Here is a 23,937-nt window from a genome sequence, read left to right on the forward strand (position 1 = left end):
ATCAACCCTATTTATCTGCTATCCTCTGTATTATCTAGGCCAATTTCCCCTTCTCTATCTTGCTGTGCTCCAGAACTATTTTTAAAAGCTATAAATGTTTTTGGTGAAAGAACAAACCCACCAATTACTCAATGTGCTCTCTGCTGATTGGTTGTTACTTGACGTTCATTGGACAAACTACTTAAGGGAAGGGAGTTGGGGTCAGATTAATCATGGGTCCATTCAATTAAGCAACAGGTGGCCATCAAAGCACTCTGAGGGCTCTACTACCCCAAGGAACTAGGGGAAAGAAACGCATTATCAATGTTTCTTCCATTGCAAGTTTATTCTGTTAAAAAAGAGAAAACAGCCCGGCCGGTGTGGTTCAGTGGTTGACCTATGAACCAGGAGCTCAAGGTTTGATTCCCGGTCAGGGCACACGTCCGGGTTGTAAGGCTCACGTCCGGGTTGTAAGGCTCGATCCCCAGTAGAAGGACGTGCAGAAGGCAGCCGATCAATGATTCTCTTTCGTTACTGATGCTTCTACCTCTCTCTCCCTCTCCCTTCCTCTCTGAAATCAATTAAAAAAATTTTTTTTAAAAAAGAGAGAAAACACAAGTCACTTAAGTCCCACTGTCACCAAACCAAGACTTAATACCTAAATTAATTACAGTTGCAGCCTCTCCCAGGAATGGAATCTTAAACCAGTCCACCAGGAATTACCTGGTCACCACTAATAAGGTAGTCTGCCTGACAGGCCCCTTCTGTCCCCTAAAAGAAGGTGACCGTGCCACACCAATCCCCTTTTTGCCTGGCCAGCTCCCTTCTGTCTATAGAAGTCTTCCATTTTGTACAGCTCCTTAGAGCTCCTCTCTGACTAAATGGGATGCTGCCTGATTCATTAAGAGATGAATAAAGCCAGTAAGATTTTTAAAATGTACTCAGTTCAATTTTGTTTTTTTAGTACTTCTATCATTTGGATTTCAGATTATTTCTGAATTCTCAAATTATAAAAATAAAATCATGACAAACATATTGAATATAAATCTTTAGACACATTTAAAATATCTTTTTTTTAATTATTATTATTGATTTCAGAAAGGAAAGGAGAGTAAGAAAGAGAGAGAAACAATGATGAGAGAGAATCATTGACTGGCTGCCTCCTGCACACCTTCCTCTGGGGATAGAGCCTGAAACCTGGGCGTTTGCCCTGACTGGGAATTGAACCATGACCTCCTGTTCATAGGTCAATACTCAACCACTGAGCCATGTCAGCCGGGATAGACAAATTCTTAATAATTTCTACAGGATATTTCCAGAAATGGTCAAAAGGAAATAGGGTTTTGACACATTCTGCCCTTCAAAGTCTATTTATGGTACTTTTTATAATTGTCAATTTTATATGTAAAAGATAATCTTACTTTTAATTTCCATTTCTTTATTAGGGGATTTCACTTCTTTCTCACGTTCATTGTACATCTATAAGGATTTACAATGACTCCTTGGGATATTTAGGAAAAGGCTTTCTATAGTGCACATAGCAGTAGCAGGTCAATCAGACAAATTTGTCATTTAACTGAACTATAAAGCTTGTCACTGAGCAGGAAGACCCATTATAGCAGCTATTACTAATCATTTGGACCAATATACATTTGTAATCTAAATTTGTCATTTAAGAAAGAGCAGCCATCATTTTAGATGCTGAAATCAATAAGATTAATGCCTTATAGTGCTAGCTTCTGGCTTTGGGACCAATTTTACAGACTCAGCTCCTTTGTGATCAAAACGAAATTTGACAGATGTTCTTCCTCCTCTTATCCATTTAATATACTTTAGAACCTTTCATAGTAATGATCAAAATCTGGGCTAGCTTTTTAAATGGGCAAGGCAGCCTATTTCCCTAAGTATGTAAACATTTAGATGCCTTTAAAACTTATCTGGAGCGCAAAAGTATTATTGGATCCAGGCATCATTCTGGATATTTATATAGAAACGGGAATATCTATTCCTGCTGCAAACTTTCCACCTCAATCTCTTACAGGACAACTATTTCCACAGTAATTAGCTGCGAAGACTTTACAAGACAACCATATAATAAGGACTTTATATGGTCAAGAACCCGAGGCCCAAGAAAGTTAGGTGTGTAATGAAATAACGGCAACTGCCCTAACGGGTTTGGCTCAGTGGATAGAGCGTCGGCCTGCGGACTCAAGGGTCCCAGGTTCGATTCCGGTCAAGGGCATGTACCTTGGTTGCGGGCACATCCCTAGTAGGGGTGTGTAGGAGGCAGCTGATTGATGGTTCTCTCTCATCGATGTTTCTGACTCTCTATCCCTCTCCCTTCCTCTCTGTAAAAAAATCAATAAAATATATTTAAAAAAAAGAAAGAAAGAACGGCAACTGTTCAAGAATAGCATGACTATACCCAACGGCCACAATTTTTTTGCCCATTTGTCAGTGTCTTGTATTCTGTCTAAATTCAGACTTGCAGAAAACCTGCGAAGACTATCTTTTCATGTCAACTTCATGTCATAAATCATTTGGATTTCCTGAAGTCTGGTCTCAGAGCTGCTACTTGCTTTAAGGCAAAAAAATGTTTCACAGCAACCTTTGTTTTCTGCTAAAATGACAGTCTTTCCAAATCATCCATCATAACTAGTGCCATATATCTAAACACACATACAAATACTATATTAACCTTTACCAACCTGTTAGTATGACGTTTTTAACTTTAAATTAGAAAGATCTCACCACGCCAAGCATAAACAATATAATTGCCTCCATATGGTAGTGGATAATTAACTGCTAATTCTTGAGAGAGTTTATAATAAGCAATATGATACATTCTGGTAGGAAATTGTTTAATAGAAACTTGTGGCACAGGAACATCTGTGAAACACAGTCAACCATACCACCCAAGGTCTCTATGCTTCTATTATAAATCAAATCAAGTCACCATCACACAGCTGATACCATATCTCGAATAGGGTTTTCAACTGCTGTCTAAGCAGTTAAATCTCACAAACTAATTTCTATGAAAAGTTTTCAAATTTGGGGTTAAAATTGTGGCATTACCTAAATTGCATATGTAATATGTTACTTCTATTACAGTGCACGGAGCCTAATTTATTTGATTCTGTTTTGTTCCAACTCTTAGAAAATTTTAGGGGACTCAGGTCCTGCTATGAACTCTAAAGAGCACAATGTGATTTGAAAGGTTCTAAAAATATCACAGGTTTGCCTTGGATCACTTGGAAGGGCGATGATTCAATTACAAGTGTCAAAATTTGATTCCTGATTTTTCGGGATCTGACAGCTGAAGTAAATCTTGCCAGGATTCCCTTATCTTCATTGTGCTTCTCTCTGAAGTATTTAAAGATTTCATAATCTTTGCAATTTAGCTCTAGGATTTTAGGATTGCAGTTGGTAGCTGTAGAATGAATTGGTTGGGCCTTTTAAAAAAATATATATATATTTTTATTGATTTCAGAGGAGAAGGTAGAGGGAGAGACAGAAACATCAATGATGAGAGGGAATCATTGATCGGCTGCCTCTGCACACCCCACACTGGGGATCGAGTCCGCAACTCAGGCATATGCCCTGACCGGGAATCAAACCATGACCTCCTGGTTCATACGTTGACACACAACCACTGAGCCATGCCAGCTGGGCTTGATTGGGCCTTTTTAAAGCTGCTTATAAATATTACTTGAATAAGCACATTTTTTAAAGTAGGTATTGACAGCAAAACAGCTAAGCTCTTGTAACGGTTAGGGGAGAAAACACAATGGACTCTATACCCATGCACCACAAACCAGGAAAGACCTTTCAATGCATGAAGCGCCAACAGAATCTTAACCAGAGGTTCATTTGTTGCTGTAAAAAAGTTCAGACCCAAAAGGCATGCATTTATCATTTGAATGACAGCTCTGGGAAGGGGGCACTGCATCACTGGGGCTGCTTTTTGTTTGCTTTGCTAATAGAGAGATCAGGGTGATTACGACGGTAGCCATGTTGCACTACTACAAGAAGCACAAGTACTATTTTTTGCTCTCCAGTAAGTGAAACAAGTCATCAAGCTCAGATTGCCTATGAAAGCAGAAATCTCATCACTTACCAAAAGAACTGACTGGAGGCTATCATATTAAGTGGCAAATATAAGTTTATGGCCAGGCATTTATTTATTTACTAGAGGCCTGGAGCACGAAATTCATGCACAGGTAGGGTCCCTAGGCCTGGCCTGCAATCAGGGCTGATCTGTGGGGCAACTGGCAGGGTGATGGAGGGGCCCCCCCGCTCACAACTGCCTTGGCCGGCCTGCCACCTGCCACTCGCCGACACCACCCCCTAACCCCACCACCGCTGCCACCAGTGGCCTCCCTCTGTGGGGCGACCAGGGGGCAATGGGGGAAGGGGGGGCTGCTGGCACCCGCCTTGACTGGCCTGGGGCCTGCGGATGCTCCAGTGTTGAGCGTCTGCCCCCTGTGGTCAGTGCACATCATAGTGACTGGTCATTCCACTGGTTGTTCCACCATTTGGTTGATTTGCATATTAGGCTTTTATTATATAGGATTTATAAAAATCCTCACCCAAGGACATGCTTTCTTTTTTAATATATATTTTATTGATTTTTTACAGAGAGGAAGGGAGAGGGATAGAGAGAGAGAAACATCAATGAGAGAGAAACATTGATCAGCTGCCTCCTGCACAACCCCTACTGGGGATGTGCTCACAACCAAGGTACATGCCCTTGACTGGAATCGAACCTGGGACCCTTCAGTTCGCAGGCCGACGCTCTATCCACTGACCCAAACCGGCTAGGGCAGGACATGCTTTTTTATTGATTTGAGAGAGAGAGGAAGAGAGAGAGAGAGAGAAACATTGATGTGAGAGTGAAACATTGATCCCCAATAGAGGATGGATCCTGCAACCCAGGTATGTGCCCTGACTCAGAATTGAACCCAGAACCTTTCCACACACAGAGGATGATGCTCAACCAACTGAACCCCATCATCCAGGGCTATGGGCAGGTATTTAAAAATTACTTTGTCTATACAATGAAATAAACAATTATGGTTAGGATTATTTTCATCTTTCTATGAAAGAATATGTCTATATTAGATTATATTAGTTATACATTTTTGTCTGGATTTTCTATACATTTACCAAGTGCCTATTACAGGCAGCTATTAAGTAAATGGTAGTGAGCACGAGATATGCCCAGTCGTCATGGAGCTGACTGGTTTCTTAGGGGAGGCAGAAACTGAGCAAGTGATCTTAACTGTTCTCTGTGTTACCACACACATGAATACATATGAGGGTTGTGAGGTGTAAGCTGGGAAAATAATTACAGGCTACGCTTCCTGGAAGAGAGGTTACTTAAGCTTTCTGTTATCTTAAAAAAATCATACTGATCACAGCAACCTTTGATTGACAACTCAGAGTCATAATCATGACCATTAACTATTATGCTTGCTACCATACTGTCTTTATATCTCCTCTCACACTGAATCTGCATAAAGTAAGACATTTCTATGTAAAGATTTTTAAAACATTCCAGATTATGGAAAACTGAAGTCACTTAATATTAAAATCATGTCCCAATATTTGAAGTTATCATAACTTGAAATAACAGCAACAATTTGCACTTTAAGTATGTGCAGTTTATTGTATGCTAAGTATACCTCAATAAAGCTGTTTGGGGAGGAAGAAGAAACCCTCTGTGTGACAAAAGACTCTGTATAGAAAGAGACAGCTAACAGACTAGAAGAAAACAATTATCCCGATTATGATCCAGAATATAGGTAAAAATATGATAAATAGATAGGGAAACACAATCCATTAGAAAAAAATGGAGAAATAAAATAAACAGAAAAATGACAGAAGAAATCTAAATGACCAAATATGTATGTGGCTAGATACTCAATCTAATTCCTAATCAAGAAAAATGAAAATTAAAGCAAAATATTGTCAGAATGCCAAAAATTAAAAGATTGAGGATCAAATGTGGTGGAGAGTTTTAAGTAAGAGAGGAAACATATACTCTTATACACTTTTGGTGCCACAACCAGACCAGTGATCAAACCTGAGAATCTTTGGTGCAAGGGCGGATGCTCTAACCACTTAGCACACCGTCCAGGACACTACTACTTCTTGATACTCTCTCACCTAGTGTGTATACAGATGAGTGGCAAAGAACTTAATTTTTTTTTTTTTTGGTGGTTACCATGTGGTATCAAATGAAACCCCAGTAAAGTCCATCTATCCTATATAATAAAAGACTAATATGCAAATCGACCAAATGGCAGAATGACTGGTCACTATATAACGTGCACTGACCACCGGGGGCAGATGCTCAATGCAGGAGCTGCCCCCTGGTGGTCAGTGTGCTCCTTCAGGGGGAGTGCTGCTCAGCCAGAAGCCCGGAGCCGAGCTCACTGCTTGAGCACAGCGGTGGTGGCGGGAGCCTCTCCTGCCTCTGTGGCAGCGCTAGGAATGTCCAACTGCCAGCTTAGGTCCTCTCCCTGCAGGAAGTAGACCTAAGCCACCAGTCGGACATCCCCCAAGGCTCCCAGACTGTGAGAGGGTGTAGGCCGGGATGAGGGACACCTCCCCCCCGACCCCCCAAGTGCATGAATTTCATGCACCAGGCCTCTAGTATTATATAATTGTAAGTATAACAACCTTTTCCCCTTTTGTTCATATGGCTTATCACTTTATCAAAGTAGAAAATAAAATTTCTCTACCAAGATTTGTTACTTATAAGATTATGCTGAATGTTCCCCAATACCCTCTGTTCTTTTAGGTAACTGCCAGGTAAGTGGTTTACTTGATTTGTCCTAGTTTCTGGCCATTCCTTAAAAATTAACTTGACTACCCTTTAAAAAAAAAAGAATGCTTTTTCTGTCATTGGATACTTCTCCTATACAATATATTTAGTTAAAAATAAAGGCTAATAGCTAGCTGGTGTGGCTCAGTGGTTGAGCGTCAACCTATGAACCAGGAGGTTGTGGTTCCATTCCCAGTCAGGGCACATGCACAGGTTTTAGGCTCAGTCCCCAGTAGGGGGCGTGCAGGAGGCAGCCAATCAATGATTCTCTCTCATCATTGATGTTTCTCTCTCCCTCTCTCCTCTCTGAAATCAATAAAATATATATATTTTTAAAAACTTAAAAATAAATAAATAAAGGCTAATAGCTTGGCCCTAGGTTCTTGTGCCTCTACTTGCATACAGGGACTAGCTAATGCTGGATTATAAGCACCACTCATGCCAAATGTGGCCATATCAATTACTATTTCCTGTCAATTGGGCAGCATTTTCTTAAGAAAAGATAAAAATGCTAGGAGATAACATGTTCTCTTATAAAGCAGAATTGCTGCATAATTAATCTTTTTTTTTCTTCTTGGCTAGCAAGGATGTCACGAAGCACTTGCTGTTGGCTTCCAAGTATCATTTAAAATACTCCCATGTCTCAAAGCAATCTGGAAGTAGATGTTAAAAGCCAAAGGAATGTTTCAATCAAGTGTTGACTTTTGAAAACCTACCACTTCCCCAATAAGCTAAAAGGCATACTGGAAGGTTACAATCAGAAAGAAGCACCACAGAAAAAAAGTGTTTGGCACAGTGAAGGTTCACTGCAAATTTGTAACAGTATGAATTCAACAACTTTTCAAAGCCAAAATGAGATCTGGACAGAGCAGCTTTTCAAAGTAGCCTTTGCTGAGGCCTCTTAGCTAATGTAAAATAACAAAGCTGTAAGAGGTGGTAAAGTACAAGCAATGTTTAAGATTAAAATGTGAAAGAAAAAAAAAAGATTAAAATGTGACCTACCACTTGATTTGCTAAAAAAAAAAAAAAAGCACTGAGCTGAAGATAAGATATTTTCATTCCTTCCTTCATTCTTTTTTGAGCTAACTTTATAAAAACGAGATGGGGAATTATATTTTTGGTGCTTAAGTTTAATCACCAAAAAGGACAATTATTACTTGTCCTACTACTAATCTCATGAGCCTGACAAAACGATAAATAACAGCTGTTAAAGCACTGTTCAAAATTTAAAATGTATGTAGCAATGCAAGATATAACTGTATTTTTAAACTTTGTGAACATCCACAATGAAGTAATTTTAAAGGTGTCAGTGCAACTGGTCAAACACACATTACTGACAAAGTAACTTAGTGGTGATTGTCCTCAGCCCTCTATGAAATTACATTTATCAACAATTATGAATTTTTTTCTTATCTGTTCCTACTCATTTGATTTCACTTTTATAAAATAAACCCAGTTTAAGCCCACTTAATTAAAGAGTGGAAATTTAGAATATTAGCTCATAAAATCATTAAGATCTGTCATTGTACATCAAGAATATCTTAATATTACTACACAGAGTTTTCATCAAAGAGGTTTCATAAAATAATACTAACTTCCCATTATTGACATTAAAAAAAAAGGCAAAAGTATTCATGGTTTCAAACAAGAACAATACTCATATCCTTGTCCCATGAGAGACCTCAACTTACCTCATCTCCCTTCAGAACTTCAGTGCCATCAAACTCCCGGGCCTGGTTTGTCTTCACAGACACCTCCCGCTCTAGGCTGGCTAACTTCTCCTTTGTTTCCTGCAGTTCCTCAGCTTTTGCTTCTTTTTTACGTGAAATTATGGATGCCTAATTGAGCATTAAATGCCAACGTAAAATAAAACATATCCAATCAACATTCTGTTAAATTGTGAAATTCTCTGTTTTAGAGTTTACCAAGCTAAAATTTCAATGTAAGCATATCCACCAGGATGGCTACAATAAAAAGACAGATAATAACAAGTATTGGCAAGAATGTGGAGAAATCAGAACTTTCATACACTGTTGGCTGGAATGTAAAATGGTGTAGCTCTTAGGAAAGCAGTTTGGCATTTCCTCGTTGTTAAATAAATTATCATATGAACCTGCAACTCCTAGAAAGATAGTCAACGGAGAGAAAACCATATTTCCACACAAAAACTTGTATTAAAATGTCCATAGCTGCATAATTCCTAATAGCCAGAAAGTAGAAACAACCCAAATGCCCATCAACTGATGAATGAGTGAACAAAATGTGAAAGTATCCATACAATGGAATGTTATCCAGTAATAATAAGGAATGAGGTATTGATACATGCTACAACACGGGTGAACTTTAAAAACAGTAGTTTATGTGATATGCTGTTGGAATTAAAATTTTAAAACCTTATTTTAAAATTCTGAAATATTTATAGATGAAATGATATTAAATCTAAGGTTTGCTTCAAAATAATCCAGTTGGGCTGGCGGTAGAAATGACACCAGAAGGCCATGATTGCTATAACTTAGGGAAACAGGAAGGTGAACTACCTTCCCTACCTTGGTATATGGTTGAAATTTTCTATTGTAAAACGGTTTTTAAAAATTCTAACATCCTTGAATAGTGCTTTGTTACGTAGCTCAGTATTTCCTGAGGTTACAGAATGCTCTCCACACTAAACTCCTGCCTGGGTTCTTTTCAGAGAATTCATGGCTTTCATCTGACTCTTTGGTCTAGAAATACATTACAACATATATAATCTCATGATCTAATAGTTGTGAAAAAAATGATAAATGCCTTAACAGCGGTTCTCAACTTGTCGGTCGTGACCCCTTTGGCAGTCGAACGACCCTTTCACAGGGGTCGCCTAAGACCATCCTGCATATCAGATATTTACATTACAATTCATAACAGTAGCAACATTACAGTTATGAAGTAGCAACGAAAATAATTTTATGGTTGGGTCACAACATGAGGAACTGTATTTAAAGGGCCAGAAGGTTGAGAACCACTGCCTTAGCACTAAAATTTAATTCATTCTATTCTTGCAAACTAACTTTAATCTTGAAACGATATATTGCCTTTAATTCATTAAAGATTACAAATATTTTATTTTTATCACTTAAGGTAACCTTTCATTTAAATAATCAAATTCCACATTCACAGATATAAACACAAACAGCCCTATCACCACAGTTGGCAGACGAAAAGGAAACTAAGCATTATCAAGTGTATTGCATTTCAAACTTGAACACGCGTCTTTTGTAGCTTTTTCCTAAGTTCCTTGTTATAATCTGGAGATTAGCAATGACAGAAGGACACTGATTGCTTTCTTCCTTCTCACTTTAACACTACAAATAACACAGCCTGTGGTGTTTATGAAGATGCTCAGAGCTAAGAATGGGCTTACCTGTTGCCTATATAGTGAGAGTTTGCCTTCAATTGGCTCATTTCTCAACATTTTCTTTTCAATCAGCTGATTGATCTGTGTATTTATTTCATTTATCTAAAACAGTATGAAAATAAAAAAGGTTAAGTCTCTCCCTATGATTACACAAAGTAAGGGACAATTGGCCCAGCCAAGCTTTGAATTTATAGTTCTTATCACCAGTGATTAGATGGTTCCATTAATGTTATGAGTGGGTTGTTACGATTACTTTTAGAAATAATGAACACTTCGTGGTTCATGATAAATATTTACACAGTATTATTACTTACATGGATTTAACCATCCATGTCTAAATTATCCTAAAGTATTCAGCATGAAATATTTATACATTCTTATAAAAAAGAATTTTTTAAAATCTGAAGTTATCCCCTCTTCTAGCTTGTGACTTTCAAGTCACTGTAAGTGATAAAATCCAGACTAACATTCCATAGGGATTTTATAAGGAATTCATGAACCCAGCTGAGAGCTGACATGGATGACATCTAAAAACCTTCCTGTTCAAATGATCTGTGGTTCTCCCATAGCAGTCATTTATTCCACTCATTAATCCAAACCTTCCCCAATGTAATAAAACTGACCAAGCCCACAGAAGCAATATAGTCCCTCAAAAAATTTAAAAAATTACATGATTTTCAGTATATCTGTCTATCCTCTGAAAAAAACTAGAGTTCCCTTGTTAATTCTATGACATTAAATTTGAGCCAAATCTGACTTGGCCATCTAATTTCTATAAGAAAATTAAAAGAATAAAATGATCAAAATTATGTATTTAGTTGTAGTGGCTGTTGAGCACATTAAAGGATCAGCAAATCAAAATGGTTCAATTTTCATGATATTTGGTATTTTTTAAAAAATACACATCTGATTAGTGTTTTGTTTCTAGGGAGCAAAAGTATTATAATATGATAGCAGGTTTCAATGAGAATTACAAAAAAAAATTTAGTAATTCCAAAGCTGGCATAAAAGGCTAATAAAATATATTAGGCTTTAAATATAAAATTGCTACAATATTATTCGTGGAAACAAAAATTACTGATATTTAAAAGTTGTCATCTTGTTATTATGAATACATTATATTAGCCAATTATATATTATGAATACATAGACCTATGAGTCTATCATATGCATTAATTTATATATCCAAGTTACTTAGTTTCCTAATCAACTGACTAGGTTTTCATAAATCATGTATTATAAGTAACAGCATTACATGCTGTAACTTCTCATAAAGAGCAACTCCTCATAAGAGCTATCAGCTCTTAGGGCAGGCTAACTTAAGGGCCAAGAGTTGGACACTATAGAAAGCAGTTCACATACTTTTCATAGGACTAAGAATGAGATAAAATTGGAAACTATGAAAAGATAATTGTCACTTACTTTAGATTCAAGTTCAAGAAGATCAGAATGGCCCATAGCAGGCTCTGACACCACTTTTTGTAAAAAATGCAATTCTTTTTTCTTGTTCTCTAATTCTTTAGGAAATTTTTCAGTTACCATATATGAATTAAACTTTATCTCCTCCTCTAGTCTCTTCATTAAACCTTTGAAAAGAAAATAAACGAATGTTCAGCCCAAGAGAATAGGTACAGTGACATTCTATATACTTTAAAATATAAGACCTGGCCCTAGCTGGTTTGGCTCAGTGGATAGAGCATTGGCCTGCATACTGAAGAGTCTCTCAGGTTTGAGTCTAATCAAGGGCACATGCCTGGGTTGTGGGCTCAATCCCCAATAAGGGGCATACAAGAAGCAACCAATCAATGATTCTCTCTCATCATTGATGTTTCTATCTCTCTCTTCCTCTCTTAAATCAATAAAAATATATATTTTTAAAAAGATCTGTATAGTAGGGCATATCTGTCAAAATACCTAGTATATCTACCTGTATAATATCATATCTATGTATAAAATTTAGTACCATAATAGATTGGCCATTGAAGTCTTTTGCTAATCTACACTAATAAAAGAGAAAGATGCAAATTGACTGTACCTTTGCAATGCCCACCAGCCAGTCAGGAGTGAGTATGCAAATTAAACCAACAAAGATGGTGGGTTAATTTGCATACACAAGCATTGAGTGGCTGGGGGCGGATGGGACGCTTGCCTCGTCGCCATGGCGACGACGCAGGCATTCCACACCACCCCAGCCGTTCCAGGCCTCTGGGCAGCATGGGAAGGCGGAAAGGCGGCTCCAGCCAGAGCGAAGGCGGTGCCAGCAGGCAGGGGAAGGAAGGCCCATTCTTGCACGAATCTTTGTGCATCGGGCCTCTAGTTAGAATAATAAAAAAACAATTTACAAGGAAGAAATGTTTAATAATTACAGAAAAAGTAATATTATGATCTTTCCAAATTACCACCTAAGCCCTGGCTAGTAGCTCAGTTGGTTAGAGCATTATCCCAATATGCCAAGCTTACGGGTTCAATCCCTAGTCAGTGCACATACGAGAACCTACCAAAACATAAACTGATGAACAAAAATAGATCCAGAGACAAACAAGCATCGAACAGACCGTCAAACTTCAGAGGGAAGGCAGGGGAGGGGAGTGGGGGGTGGGTAAGAGATCAACCAAAGGACTTGTATGCATGCATATAAGCATAACTAATGGACATAGACACTAAAGGGAGTGAGGGCACGTGCTGGGTGGTGGTGATGGCTGGGGAGAAGTCAATGGGGGAAAAAATAAGTGGAACAACAAATCAATGTTTCTCTCCTTTGCTCTCTCTTTAAAAATCAATTAAAAAACAAATTACCACCTAATTATTTTATACTCCTTAAATTAATGCAAAAATAATATTTGCAAAACAAGCCAGATATAGCGTGGGAAATATAGTCAATAATATTGAGATAACTGTGTATGAGGCCAAAGTGGGTGTTTGGGGCAGCAGGGGGACCACTCTGTAGAGTGGTTGGTTTTCTGGCCACTTTGCTGTAACCTGAAGCTGGTGCAGAATGGTACTGAATATAAATTGTGATTGAAAAGGAAAAGGAAAAGGAAAGAAAAAAAGAAAGAAAAGAAAAAGCCAGATATTTTGTTGGGTCACATTTTGCATTTAAGTAAGAAATCCAAGAACCAAATGACAAAACAAATGAAATCCAGCTTCTTTCTTCTGTATGTAGTCATTTACTCTTTTTCTTTTGCAACACTTCTGAGGCAATTTATAGTTCTATTACCTCATAAGTGGTAATACATTATAATTTGTCAGCTTCAAAGCACACATTATAATCCGAAAAAGAAATTATCTACATTCATACATTTTTTCAGTTTTCCATGTTTGGGAGTTTTGATTTTGTAAAGTTTATAGTTAAATGGCAAGTTATATTTTTAAGATTTAATAGTTTTCTTATTTTGACAGAGTGCCCAAACATACACACACAGCTTTTCAGTGAATAATGGTTTTGTTATAAATTCCCAGCCTAGAGAGCTTTTAAAAGTTTATTTCAGATCTTTCCATTACACGTTTACAAATTCTGGCTTAAGTTTTTAAAACATTGGATTTCCGGTTTAAGTAATCTACGTACGTAGATTACATAATAAACCTGGCCTAAAATCTTAAAAGTATTTTTAGTTCTGTTGTGCTAACCATATATTAACATGTAAAAATTTATTAAAGACAAATTCACGAGTTTTCCATTCATCCCTACAATTTCCCTCCCTTTTTAGGGGCTGGGGAAAGAGAGAGAAGAGAAAGTGTTTAATGAATCACACGATAAAGATGTGGTTTCATATTAAATCTACTTCCTGGCTTCTCTGACTATTAGATGACTAGTTTCTCCATCTTCAGATGACTAGTTTCTCCCAAGTTCTTAAATATACCATATGTAACCAGAGATGTAAGGAATCAAAGTCTGAAATGTTTTAAAAGATTTAAAATTCTTAATTTTTATATACCTTATTTTTAAAAAGTTTCTAATTCTAGAAAACACGAACTAATATGTTAATGACGGCAAGCAGATCAATGGTTGCCTGGGGACAGGTAGAGAGGCAGAGAAGGGAGGAGTGAGACATTACGAAGAGGCACAAAGAAATGTTTGGGACGATGGATATACTTGTTATTTTGATGGTTTCAAAACGTATCGATTGTACACTTTAAATAGGTACAGTTTATTATTTGTCCATTTTACTCAATAAAGCTGCTTTAAAAAATATAAAAAACAGAATTTCTATCACATTTTAAGTTCTTCTCTTAAAAATTTTAATGTAGACTTTGAAAAGTAGTCATATGTTCCTATGCAGTTTTTTAGAAATTATCTTTTGAAATCCTGGCCTCTAAGATCTCAGTAAACTTTTTAATTAAAAACCCTCTGAAAACATCTTACTGAGTAGGTTTTTTTATGTAATAAATCTCACAAATGTGTAGAGTATAAAAATATAGAATGTTTTATAATACGGTTGTTACTCTGAAAAAATACAAATTAGCCCTAACCGGTTTGGCTCAGTGGATAGAGCGTCGGCCTGCAGACTGAAAGGTCCCAGGTTCGATTCCGGTCAAGGGCATGTATCTTGGTTGCGGCACATCCCAAGTAGGGGGTGTGCAGGAGGCAGCTGATCGATGTTTCTCTCTCATCAATGTTTCTAACTCTCTATCCCTCTCCCTTCCTCTCTGTAAAAAATCAATAAAATATATTTTAAAAAAATACAAATTACATTGGTACACTAAAAATAATTCCCTTGCCCCAGCCAACGTGGCTTGGTGGTTGAGCATCGACCTATGAACCAGGAGCTCATGGCTGGATTCCCAGTCAGGGCACATGCCCCGGTTGCAGGCTCAATCCCCAGTCTGGGGCTTGCAGGAGGCAGCCAATCAATGATTCTTTCAGATCATTGATGCTTCTATTTCTTTCTCCCTCTCCCATCCTCTCTGAAATGAATACATATTTAAAAATAATGTGTATGTTATTTAAGTGAATAGAAATTTTTTATAAATCTTTTTTGTTAGTGAAGAATTTAGATGGACCTTATTCAACTAAACACCTGGATTACTAGTAATTAACATCTGCTTAATCTACTCTTTTCCTAAACTGCTAAATACAACCCTTAAACTGTTTCCCAAAAAGATGTCAGCAGAGCAAGAACTCTTTAATTTCCTATTCCCTACTCCCTGCCCACCCACAAAAAAACATATATTACATATGTAATACCTTATTTTTATATTTCAACCATTTTTTTCTTCTTTGATTCCCCTCCTCTGTGTGGAAAAGATCACTGTTTTCCTATCCAAAGTCAAGGTCTTTACTCTCACCTCCCAACTCCTTAACAGACTTTACTGAGTGCCTGTATGTGTAATCTAGTGTGCAAGGGCCTGGAAATAGAAAGACCAATTATGACTTGGTGACTCGCCTGGAGTTTAGCTGAGTCAGAATTAGATATGCCAACCATTAACACACTGTGGTATTGTTATAGAAGATTCAATGCAATACAGGGTATGGGGGTACAATTGGGAAACGCAGGGAAGGCTGTTATCAATTTTCACCATTTCCTCCTAAATCTTCAATTTGTCTGACTCTTTCCTTCAGCACGTAAACACCACTTTACTACTACCCTCCTGCAATCTAGGCACAGTGCTATCTCATTCATTCGCACACTCCCTCTCCTGTCCTCTTTTTGAACACAGTCAGGAGAGGCTTACCCTTCATCTATCTTCATCCATCATTATTTGCTCAGCCCACTCTCTTTATGTCACTGCATCTTGGAATGGAATGTCTTCCACTCCTTCACCTTTCCAGCTTTAACTTAACTCAGTGGCCACGTCCAGGAAGCCATTTGTCTCTGTGTTAGTGTGTGGTGCTCTGCCTCTTTGTTTGTTCTCATCGAACACTATGCTGAGCTTCATCAGCAAATTCATCGTATTGCACACTGCTGGTCATTCCTCCATTAAACTGTGAGCACTATATAGAAATACTAGGGGCCCGGTGAACGAATTTGTGCACCAGTGGGGTCCCTCGGCCTGTCCTGCAGGATCGGGCTAAAACCAGTTCTCCAACATCCCCCAAGGGGTCCTGGATTACGAGAGGGTGCAGGCCAGGCTGAGGGAAGCCACAGGTGCACAGTCAGGGTCGCGGGAGGTTGGCCAGCTGGGGAGGGACTGCAGGAGGGCTCCAGGGCGTGTCCAGCCTACCTTGCTCAGTCCCAATCGGCCGGACCCCAGCAGCAAGCTAACCTACCGGTCAGAGCATCTGTCCCCTGGTGGTCAGTGCACATCATAGTGACTGATCGACCAGTCAACTGTCTGCCTCCTGGTGCACATCTTAGCAAGTGGTTGAGCGGCCTTAGCATACCATTAGCATATTACGCTCTGGTTGGTTGAATGAACAACCGACGACCAGACACTTAGCATATTAGGCTTTTATTATATAGGATTTCTGTTTTCTATTCCTAACATTTAGCACAGTACCTGACATTCAATAGATGATCAAGAAATACTGAATTAATGGACTGTTGGTTTGAGCCTATTATTTTTATTACTACTTAACAATTTAGCAGCATGTACTAACATATTACATCAATATTTTAAACCAACACCACAAGAGATGCCCTAAACAGAACTGTGTCCATTTTATCCTATATAATAAAAGGCTAATATGCAAATTGACCAAATGGCAGAATGACTGGTCGCTATGATGCACACTGACCACCAGGGGGCATACGCTCAACCCAGGAGCTGCCTCCTGGTGGTCAGTCAGAAGCCACACGGGGAGTGGGCCTAAGCCAGCAGTCGGACATCCCCTGAGGGCTCTCTGACTGCAGGCCGGGCTGAGAGAACACCCCCCCCGCTTCCCCAGTGCACAAAGGCCTCTAGTTATTAAATAAACAATTATGTATTTCCTGGCCCAAATGACTTCTATTTAGACTAGAAAGCCAAAGCAAAATAAAAACTATCAACTCAAATTTAAAAAATGAAATATTACTAATACTGTAAATATCTTTGGATATTCTGTTTAGTTGCCAGAATTAAAACATAACAGCAAGAAATATTTAACCTAATAAAATTAAGGATAACAGATATTACAGAAACACATGTTTAGGCTAACATCTGAAATTGTATTTAACTGTACTGATCAGCCAATTATTTTTCTGCATACCAAATCTTTCAATTCTTATATACATCGCCTTCATTTTCAAAAATTCACTATTAATGATAAGCTCTAATAATTTCTTAACAAGAGTAGGCCTATACAAATGGCTTATTGATATTATTATTTTTTTAAAGATATTTTTATTGATTTCAGAGAGGAAGAAAGAGGGAGAGAGAGATAGAAACATCAGTGATGAGAAAGAATCATTGATTGGTTGCCTCCTGTCTGCCCCACACTGGGGATAGAGCCACAACCTGGGCATATGCCCTGACTAGGAATCGAACCGGGACCTGCTGGTTCCTAGGTCAACACTCAACCACTGAGCCACGCTGGCCAGGCAGTATATGTTCTTTGGATTTGATGTAGATTCCTTCACATCTTTACCATCAAAAATTAAGATGAATCCAGCCAGCAAGGGGCTCATCTAATCTAAAATTAGAGACCCATGTCATTAGCATAATTGCCCAAATAGGGAAAACACTCAGTGTTATTCTTTGTCTTTATAGCCCTGGCTTTATGATTCACATTTCTTCCATCCATCTTTTTCATAACATCCATCCTAAGTACTTCATATACTCACAGATTAGAGAGCCTCCCTCCACAATGGTTTTCATTACCTTTACCCTCTGACAAAACACTGACTGAACAGGAATTAAACCCCAGGTGAAAACTTAAAGATGCCTGTATCAGGACTCCCCTTCATTAGATAGGAAATGACACTCTGAATGCTGAGATATCACTTGATGATAGTTCTCATTAGTTAATTGCTAATCAGTAGGGAGACTACTGATTTAAACTAATATTCTGTGATCGACTACGTCATCTAATAATTTCCACTTACTTTCAGGCTTTGCATCTGCTGCCGCATGGCGCATACTTTTCAGCTGGTTTTGTACTCTTTGCAGTCTCTGCACTGCATGAAATAGCTTTAAAACAGAATTAGATCTATTACTTTCTTAGTCTATTGAAACCTACCACTCATACAAACAATGAAAAATACAAGTTCCACATAACTCCTGTGATATAAAGGAACAAATAATAAGAACCAAGAAAATTGCTATGTTAAATCCCAAATATAAATGGTTCCCTCAATACCCTTTCATGTAAAACTTAAAAAAAAAAAGAGCTTTCTGAAATTAAAAAAAAAAAAAGTATTTGCTGAATTTGGTGGTCAAAGAAAAATACTTGCTAAAGAATACAGTTACCAGGCTTTTCTTGTTATAACATGGTTTTCTTAACTTTAAGGACTGCAAGCATTCTCACATATGATGTCTCAGAATCAAAATTTGATGCCAAGTAACCTCAGGGCCAGGCAGTGTAGTTGCTGCTGCAGTAGAACGACTGTGATGCCAAACAAGTTCTGAGAAAGCCAAACCCCTCAACTGCCCACTTAGAGGAAATGGAGCTGATCTGAACTGTACTTTTAATGTATAAGTCTACTCAGTTTTAAGAACGACTTTCAACAAAATAAAAGTGATATTTTCCTGGCCAAATTATTCTTTCGTTAAGGCAAAATCCAAAAATGTGGATGGTGGGTGTTTTGGAGCCTTTTCATGATTTGCTTGTTTACCGCTGGAGTAAAATGTAGAGGATACTGTGATCAGTGCAATAGTAGGATGTTATCATAGCCCCAGAATCTCAACACCCCTTGAGAGATTCTAGAAGTTTCATCAACAGTTTCATTCATGAAACAATGAATATTTGGTAGTGTTGTAACAACATGAGCTCAGCACAGGCCAAAAGGGAGTGTACAGATATATACTGAGTATAGAGTCCCAAAGGTCCTTGATTCTGTTGGCACCACAAAATACTCTTAGAAGAACATTCTAGCATGCTCACAAAGGGAAACATGAACTTCTAAAATTCTTCTTTCTTTACATTTGAATTGTCATAAAGAACTATTTCTTTCATCATGAGAATATAAATTTTCATATGGATACCTGATTCTTCTGCTCCTGTTTCTGTTGTGCAAGAAATTCTTCCCTCTCTTTTTCAACTCGAAGTTGTCTTGCTATTTTAAGCATCCGTTGATGATTCTGAACTGTCTCCACCTACATTACGGGAATAAGTAGTTCATGTTACTGTCAGGTTAAGGCATGTCACGTGACTCCGACACCCACTTATCATTTCCTTTTGGTAAACAGTACTCCCTGGAGATGACAGTCAAGCTCTAGATTCCAGGTCCTTGAAGGTTTTGGGCTAGTGCCTAGGGAGATTCCCTTTCAGTCAGGGTTATTTGAGTCCCTCCTCAGATTGAATCCATGCCCTGCTTAATCTTTATTTGCATTCCTAAGTCTTTGCAAGTGCTTAACACTTGGGGCCAAAGTCTTACAGTGCTAATTCTTGCCTTACCCTTTTCTTCAAACGTTCAACTCTCTTAATGAGCTGATCCTTTTCTTCCTCCATTGCGCTGATATCCTAAAAAGCAGTCAAGAAGACATTATCAGAAAAAGTATTCTTTGTAGAATTCAGCAAAGGGCTTTATATGATTATGTATCTATCATAATAACCAGAGCATTAGGAACAAAGACCCTCCTTGGGATGAAGGACATTTCTATTCCACCCCCCATCCCCAATAATTTATTTGGCAGCTTGGTGTTCATCTAGAAAAGCAACTAAAACAGAAATTTATCCTAGGGAAACAATCAGAGATATGCAAAAATGCTTAAATTATCTATACTATAGGATATTATTTAATCATTAAAATCATATTGTAGAAAGATAACAATGGGAATATACTAATGATAAAATGATTTAAAAAGCGAAATACACCTAGCTAATTTGGCTCAGTGGATAGAGCATTGGCCTGCGGACTGAAGGGTCCTGGGTTTGATTCTGCTCAAGGGCATGTACTGGAGGCAACCAATCGATGTGTCTCTCTCATCATTGATGTTTCTCTCTCTCTCTCTCTCTCCCTCTCCCTTCCTCTCTGAAATCAATAAAAATATACTTAAAAAATAAAAAATTATAAAAAGCAAGATACCACCCTAGCTGGTTTGGCTCAGTGGATAGAGCCTGTGGACTGAAGGGTTTCGGGTTCAGTTCGGTCAGGGCACATGCCGGGGTTGCGGGCTCGATCTCCAGTAGGGAGTGTGCAGGAGGCAGCCGATCAATGATTCTCTCTCATTGTTGATGTTTTTCTCTCTCATCCCTCTCCCTTCCTCTCTGAAATCAATAAAAAATAAAAATAAATAAAATACACTTTTTTTTAAAAAAGCAAGATACAAATAATTATGGATCGTGTGATCACAAACACACACACACACACACAGCCTGAAAGGATATACAATTAGAAAATTTTTATTTTTTGTTATTTTCTATATCAGATATCTATATCAGTAGATATAGATATATACATATACATGTATATTAGATAGACTCAAAATGTAACCTTTTAAAATCATTTACCCTGGCCTCATTAATTTATTCAGCAAAGAACTAGCAAGGCCTTACAAAAGAAAATCTGCCTTTTGCTATCACCAGTTTCGATATAGTTTTAAGACTCATACTGAATTAACTAAAAACAAAAATACTAAACCTAACATTATTCAAATAAAAAATAGATTTTCTTTTCTTTACCCTTCTTATTTCTGCTGTGGAAAATCCAGATGTCTTAAGCTGCTCACATTCTTTATGCAATGTCTTAAAGGCTTCCATCAACTCTTCATACTAAAAGAACAAGTTAAAAAATGATAAACTAATGACTAGACCCAGTAGGCTTTTCTTAATCAGGTTATCTATAAACTTATAGTGATTACTTAAATCAGTGATTTTCAACCTTTTTCATCTCAAAGCACACATAAACTAATGACTAAAATTCTACAACACACCAAAAGACATAGTTTTTGCTGATCTGACAAAAAAAATAGGTATAATTTTGATTCCTTCACACGGGGTGGCTATTACTGTGTTGGCTATTGTCATTTTTTTATTTGACAGTCTAAGGGAAAAGAGGTCAGTGCCCTTGACTAAATAGTCAGGTATTGCATGTTATAAAAATTCTTGTGGCACACTGGTTGAAAATCGCTGACTTAAATAATTATGAACACAGTGTTTGAAAAATACATCTTTACACATTTATATAGGACATAAAAAAGCAGGTCTGTAAAATCTGGGCAGTAAATCCTTCTCCTGCTTCCTCTCTGGTTACTTTCCTACCTCACACTCTATATTCTCGCTATGCTGATTTTCTTTCAGCCTCTGGAACATCGCATGCTCTCACTTCCAGTTCACAAACCTTGTTCCCTTTGAGAATATTGTATGAGTCCCCTCATCCCTAACCTGGGTAAACCCTATTCCTCCTTCAGGTCTCAGCACAGATACCATTACCCACACAGAAGACTTCTATAGCCCTGTATCAGAATGCCATGACATCAGAGTAGATATCATATGAAATTACAGTTGTCTAGTTACTCATCTGTCTCCCTCCCTTAATATCTTAAGGCCAAAACCCAGTATTACCTCAAAACTCCGGTGAGGAAAATGCACTGAAATTCCAAATTCCTGGCCCTCTGTTTACTTTCAGCCTGACTAAAAAGTCCTCTGAGGTTGCAAGCCTAGCATCTTTGCCTATACACAGTCTTTGCTGGGGCTCACATATCCCAGTTTTCCTGGGAGAGTGTCAATTTATACCTCGGTCCTGGTATAATTATTTGATAGTCCCTTTCTCTCTGATTTGGATGACAAATTATATTGTCACCTTACTGATCAGCAAAGTGCCCTGCAGTCCCAAGCCCAGGATCCAACCTACCCACAATGCTTAAGTAATAAATTATGCTAAAATCATTAACTTCAGGGTGTGTTCTTTTCTATCCACATGCACCTATCACTGAATTGGTATTTGTGTGCAAATGTCAATATTTTAATACATGGTTGCAGTTGAATGTTAGCTGATAACTGTTTTCCCTTTTGGTGCCACCTGAAAATACAGAGACAGCAAATAAACTAGAGAGAGATTAACATGTATTTGAACATGTTCTTGAAATCCATTACAGACAGTTTTAAAATACTATTATGCATTGAATACCTGTTTATTGGTATCAGCCACAGTTTCATCCTGAAGAAACTCACTTGGTACCTCCAGTTTTATTAAGAAACGAGCTAAATATGCTCTTTTCTTCAGCTCATTAGTCCTCTGAAGAAGCCAGTGGAGCACAGGGTAAATTACAGGTTTACTTCCAATCACCAGACCCTGACGAAAGGTACTCCTATAAAAAACAAACAAACAAACAAACAAAAAACAAAATGCATGCACACACATGTGGGCTTATAAGTGAACCTTGAAAAGAGATAACTTTTACTCAAAATCTGATTTACAGTGTCCAGATTGCTTTCCATGACAATTTAAAAAGGATAAAAGCAATGCTATTCTATAGTCAGTGTGCACATTAACAATAAAAGTAAAAGTAGGCCTTTAATATATCACTGGCATACATGGGGAAAGGTTGTGTTGGAACCATTACCTAGTACAGTCAGCCTTAATACTTCACTTCATTGACTAGGCAGCTTAAGTTATGATTTTCATCTAGGATGGCAGCTAGATGATAAAATGGAGTAGTGCATTTGCCTGACTTTTTTGATTAGGAGAAAGAAGTGACCCACTTACAACTTCTGCATGACAAAATAACATTAAAAGTTCAAGATTATTGCGCTAGCTGGTTTGGCTCAGCGTATAGAGTGTCGGCCTGTAGACTTGAGGGTCCTGGGTTCGGTTGCGGTCAAGGGCACATGCCTGGATTGTGGGGGGCGTGCAGGAGGGAGCCAAACAATGATTCCTTCTCATCACTGATGTTTCTCTCTCTCTCTTCCTCTCCCTTCCTTTCTGAAATCAATAAAAATATATTTTTTTAAAAAAGCTCAAGATTATTTTGAAACTCAGTGATGTTCCGAGGCCATAGACTTAGGGAAACCAGGTAGTGCCTAGGAATACTGACTATAGACTATGAAGGTTTGGCTATTAAAGCATACTTTAAGGAAAGCAACACATTATACTATTAAATAAATTTTTAAAAATAAATAAAACTTCTCCAAATTAAAGAGAAAAAAAGAAGGCAACATGCAATCAGATTCTTACATGTCTGTGGCATTTCCTGGAGGTTTGTATTTAAGGATACCAAGGAGGCTTAACATCCGTTTGGCTGTTTGCTCTGGCATCTCCTCTCTGATATCAACAACTTGCTAACAATTAAAGAAATTAAAAAAATGTTATTGTTGTAAATCTATCAAAGAACAACATTTAAACTCACTTACAATCTACTAGAGCATAACAGGCACAATGTTCTCTTAATAAAAGGATAAAGTATGGAGGTCCCCAGATTCCAAGTGAGGGTGTATACAAGTCAGATCAGGATTCCATTAAGAATGTCAAGTGTAAAAACTCTCCAGTGCAGAGACATGAGCTAACTTGCAATACAATAAAACCTTTTGTAAAAGCATTTTTATTCCTGTACTAATTCCATTTATATTTGGAAGTGGGGAAATATTTTCTAAATAAGGTACAAGTTGATAATTTTTGAGCTAATAGAAAAAACTTTAAGATCATTTCCTATTACTTTACAAATATAAGGCCTGTAAAATAAGGCCTCATGAAAATAAAGTCCAGAGAATGCAAATAATTTG

The 23,937-nt window shown here is 37.8% G+C and overlaps 1 protein-coding gene across 3 annotated transcripts in view; it reads right to left on the minus strand.

Moving 5' to 3' along the window:
• IFT81 (intraflagellar transport 81) overlaps nucleotides 1-23,937 on the minus strand; it is a 126,161-nt gene that overhangs the window by 27,211 nt on the left and 75,013 nt on the right. For all 3 annotated transcript variants that reach the window (XM_059676808.1, XM_059676809.1, XM_059676810.1), the window contains 9 exons: nucleotides 23,393-23,496; nucleotides 22,346-22,526; nucleotides 20,899-20,988; nucleotides 19,672-19,737; nucleotides 19,260-19,370; nucleotides 18,161-18,245; nucleotides 11,622-11,785; nucleotides 10,206-10,301; nucleotides 8,500-8,646 (listed from right to left, as the gene is read on the minus strand). In XM_059676808.1, coding sequence (XP_059532791.1) covers nucleotides 8,500-8,646; nucleotides 10,206-10,301; nucleotides 11,622-11,785; nucleotides 18,161-18,245; nucleotides 19,260-19,370; nucleotides 19,672-19,737; nucleotides 20,899-20,988; nucleotides 22,346-22,526; nucleotides 23,393-23,496 — 1,044 coding nt within the window. The remainder of the gene's footprint in view (nucleotides 1-8,499; nucleotides 8,647-10,205; nucleotides 10,302-11,621; nucleotides 11,786-18,160; nucleotides 18,246-19,259; nucleotides 19,371-19,671; nucleotides 19,738-20,898; nucleotides 20,989-22,345; nucleotides 22,527-23,392; nucleotides 23,497-23,937) is intronic.

This window comes from Myotis daubentonii, chromosome 19, assembly GCF_963259705.1.
Source record: "Myotis daubentonii chromosome 19, mMyoDau2.1, whole genome shotgun sequence".
NCBI lineage: Eukaryota > Metazoa > Chordata > Mammalia > Chiroptera > Vespertilionidae > Myotis > Myotis daubentonii.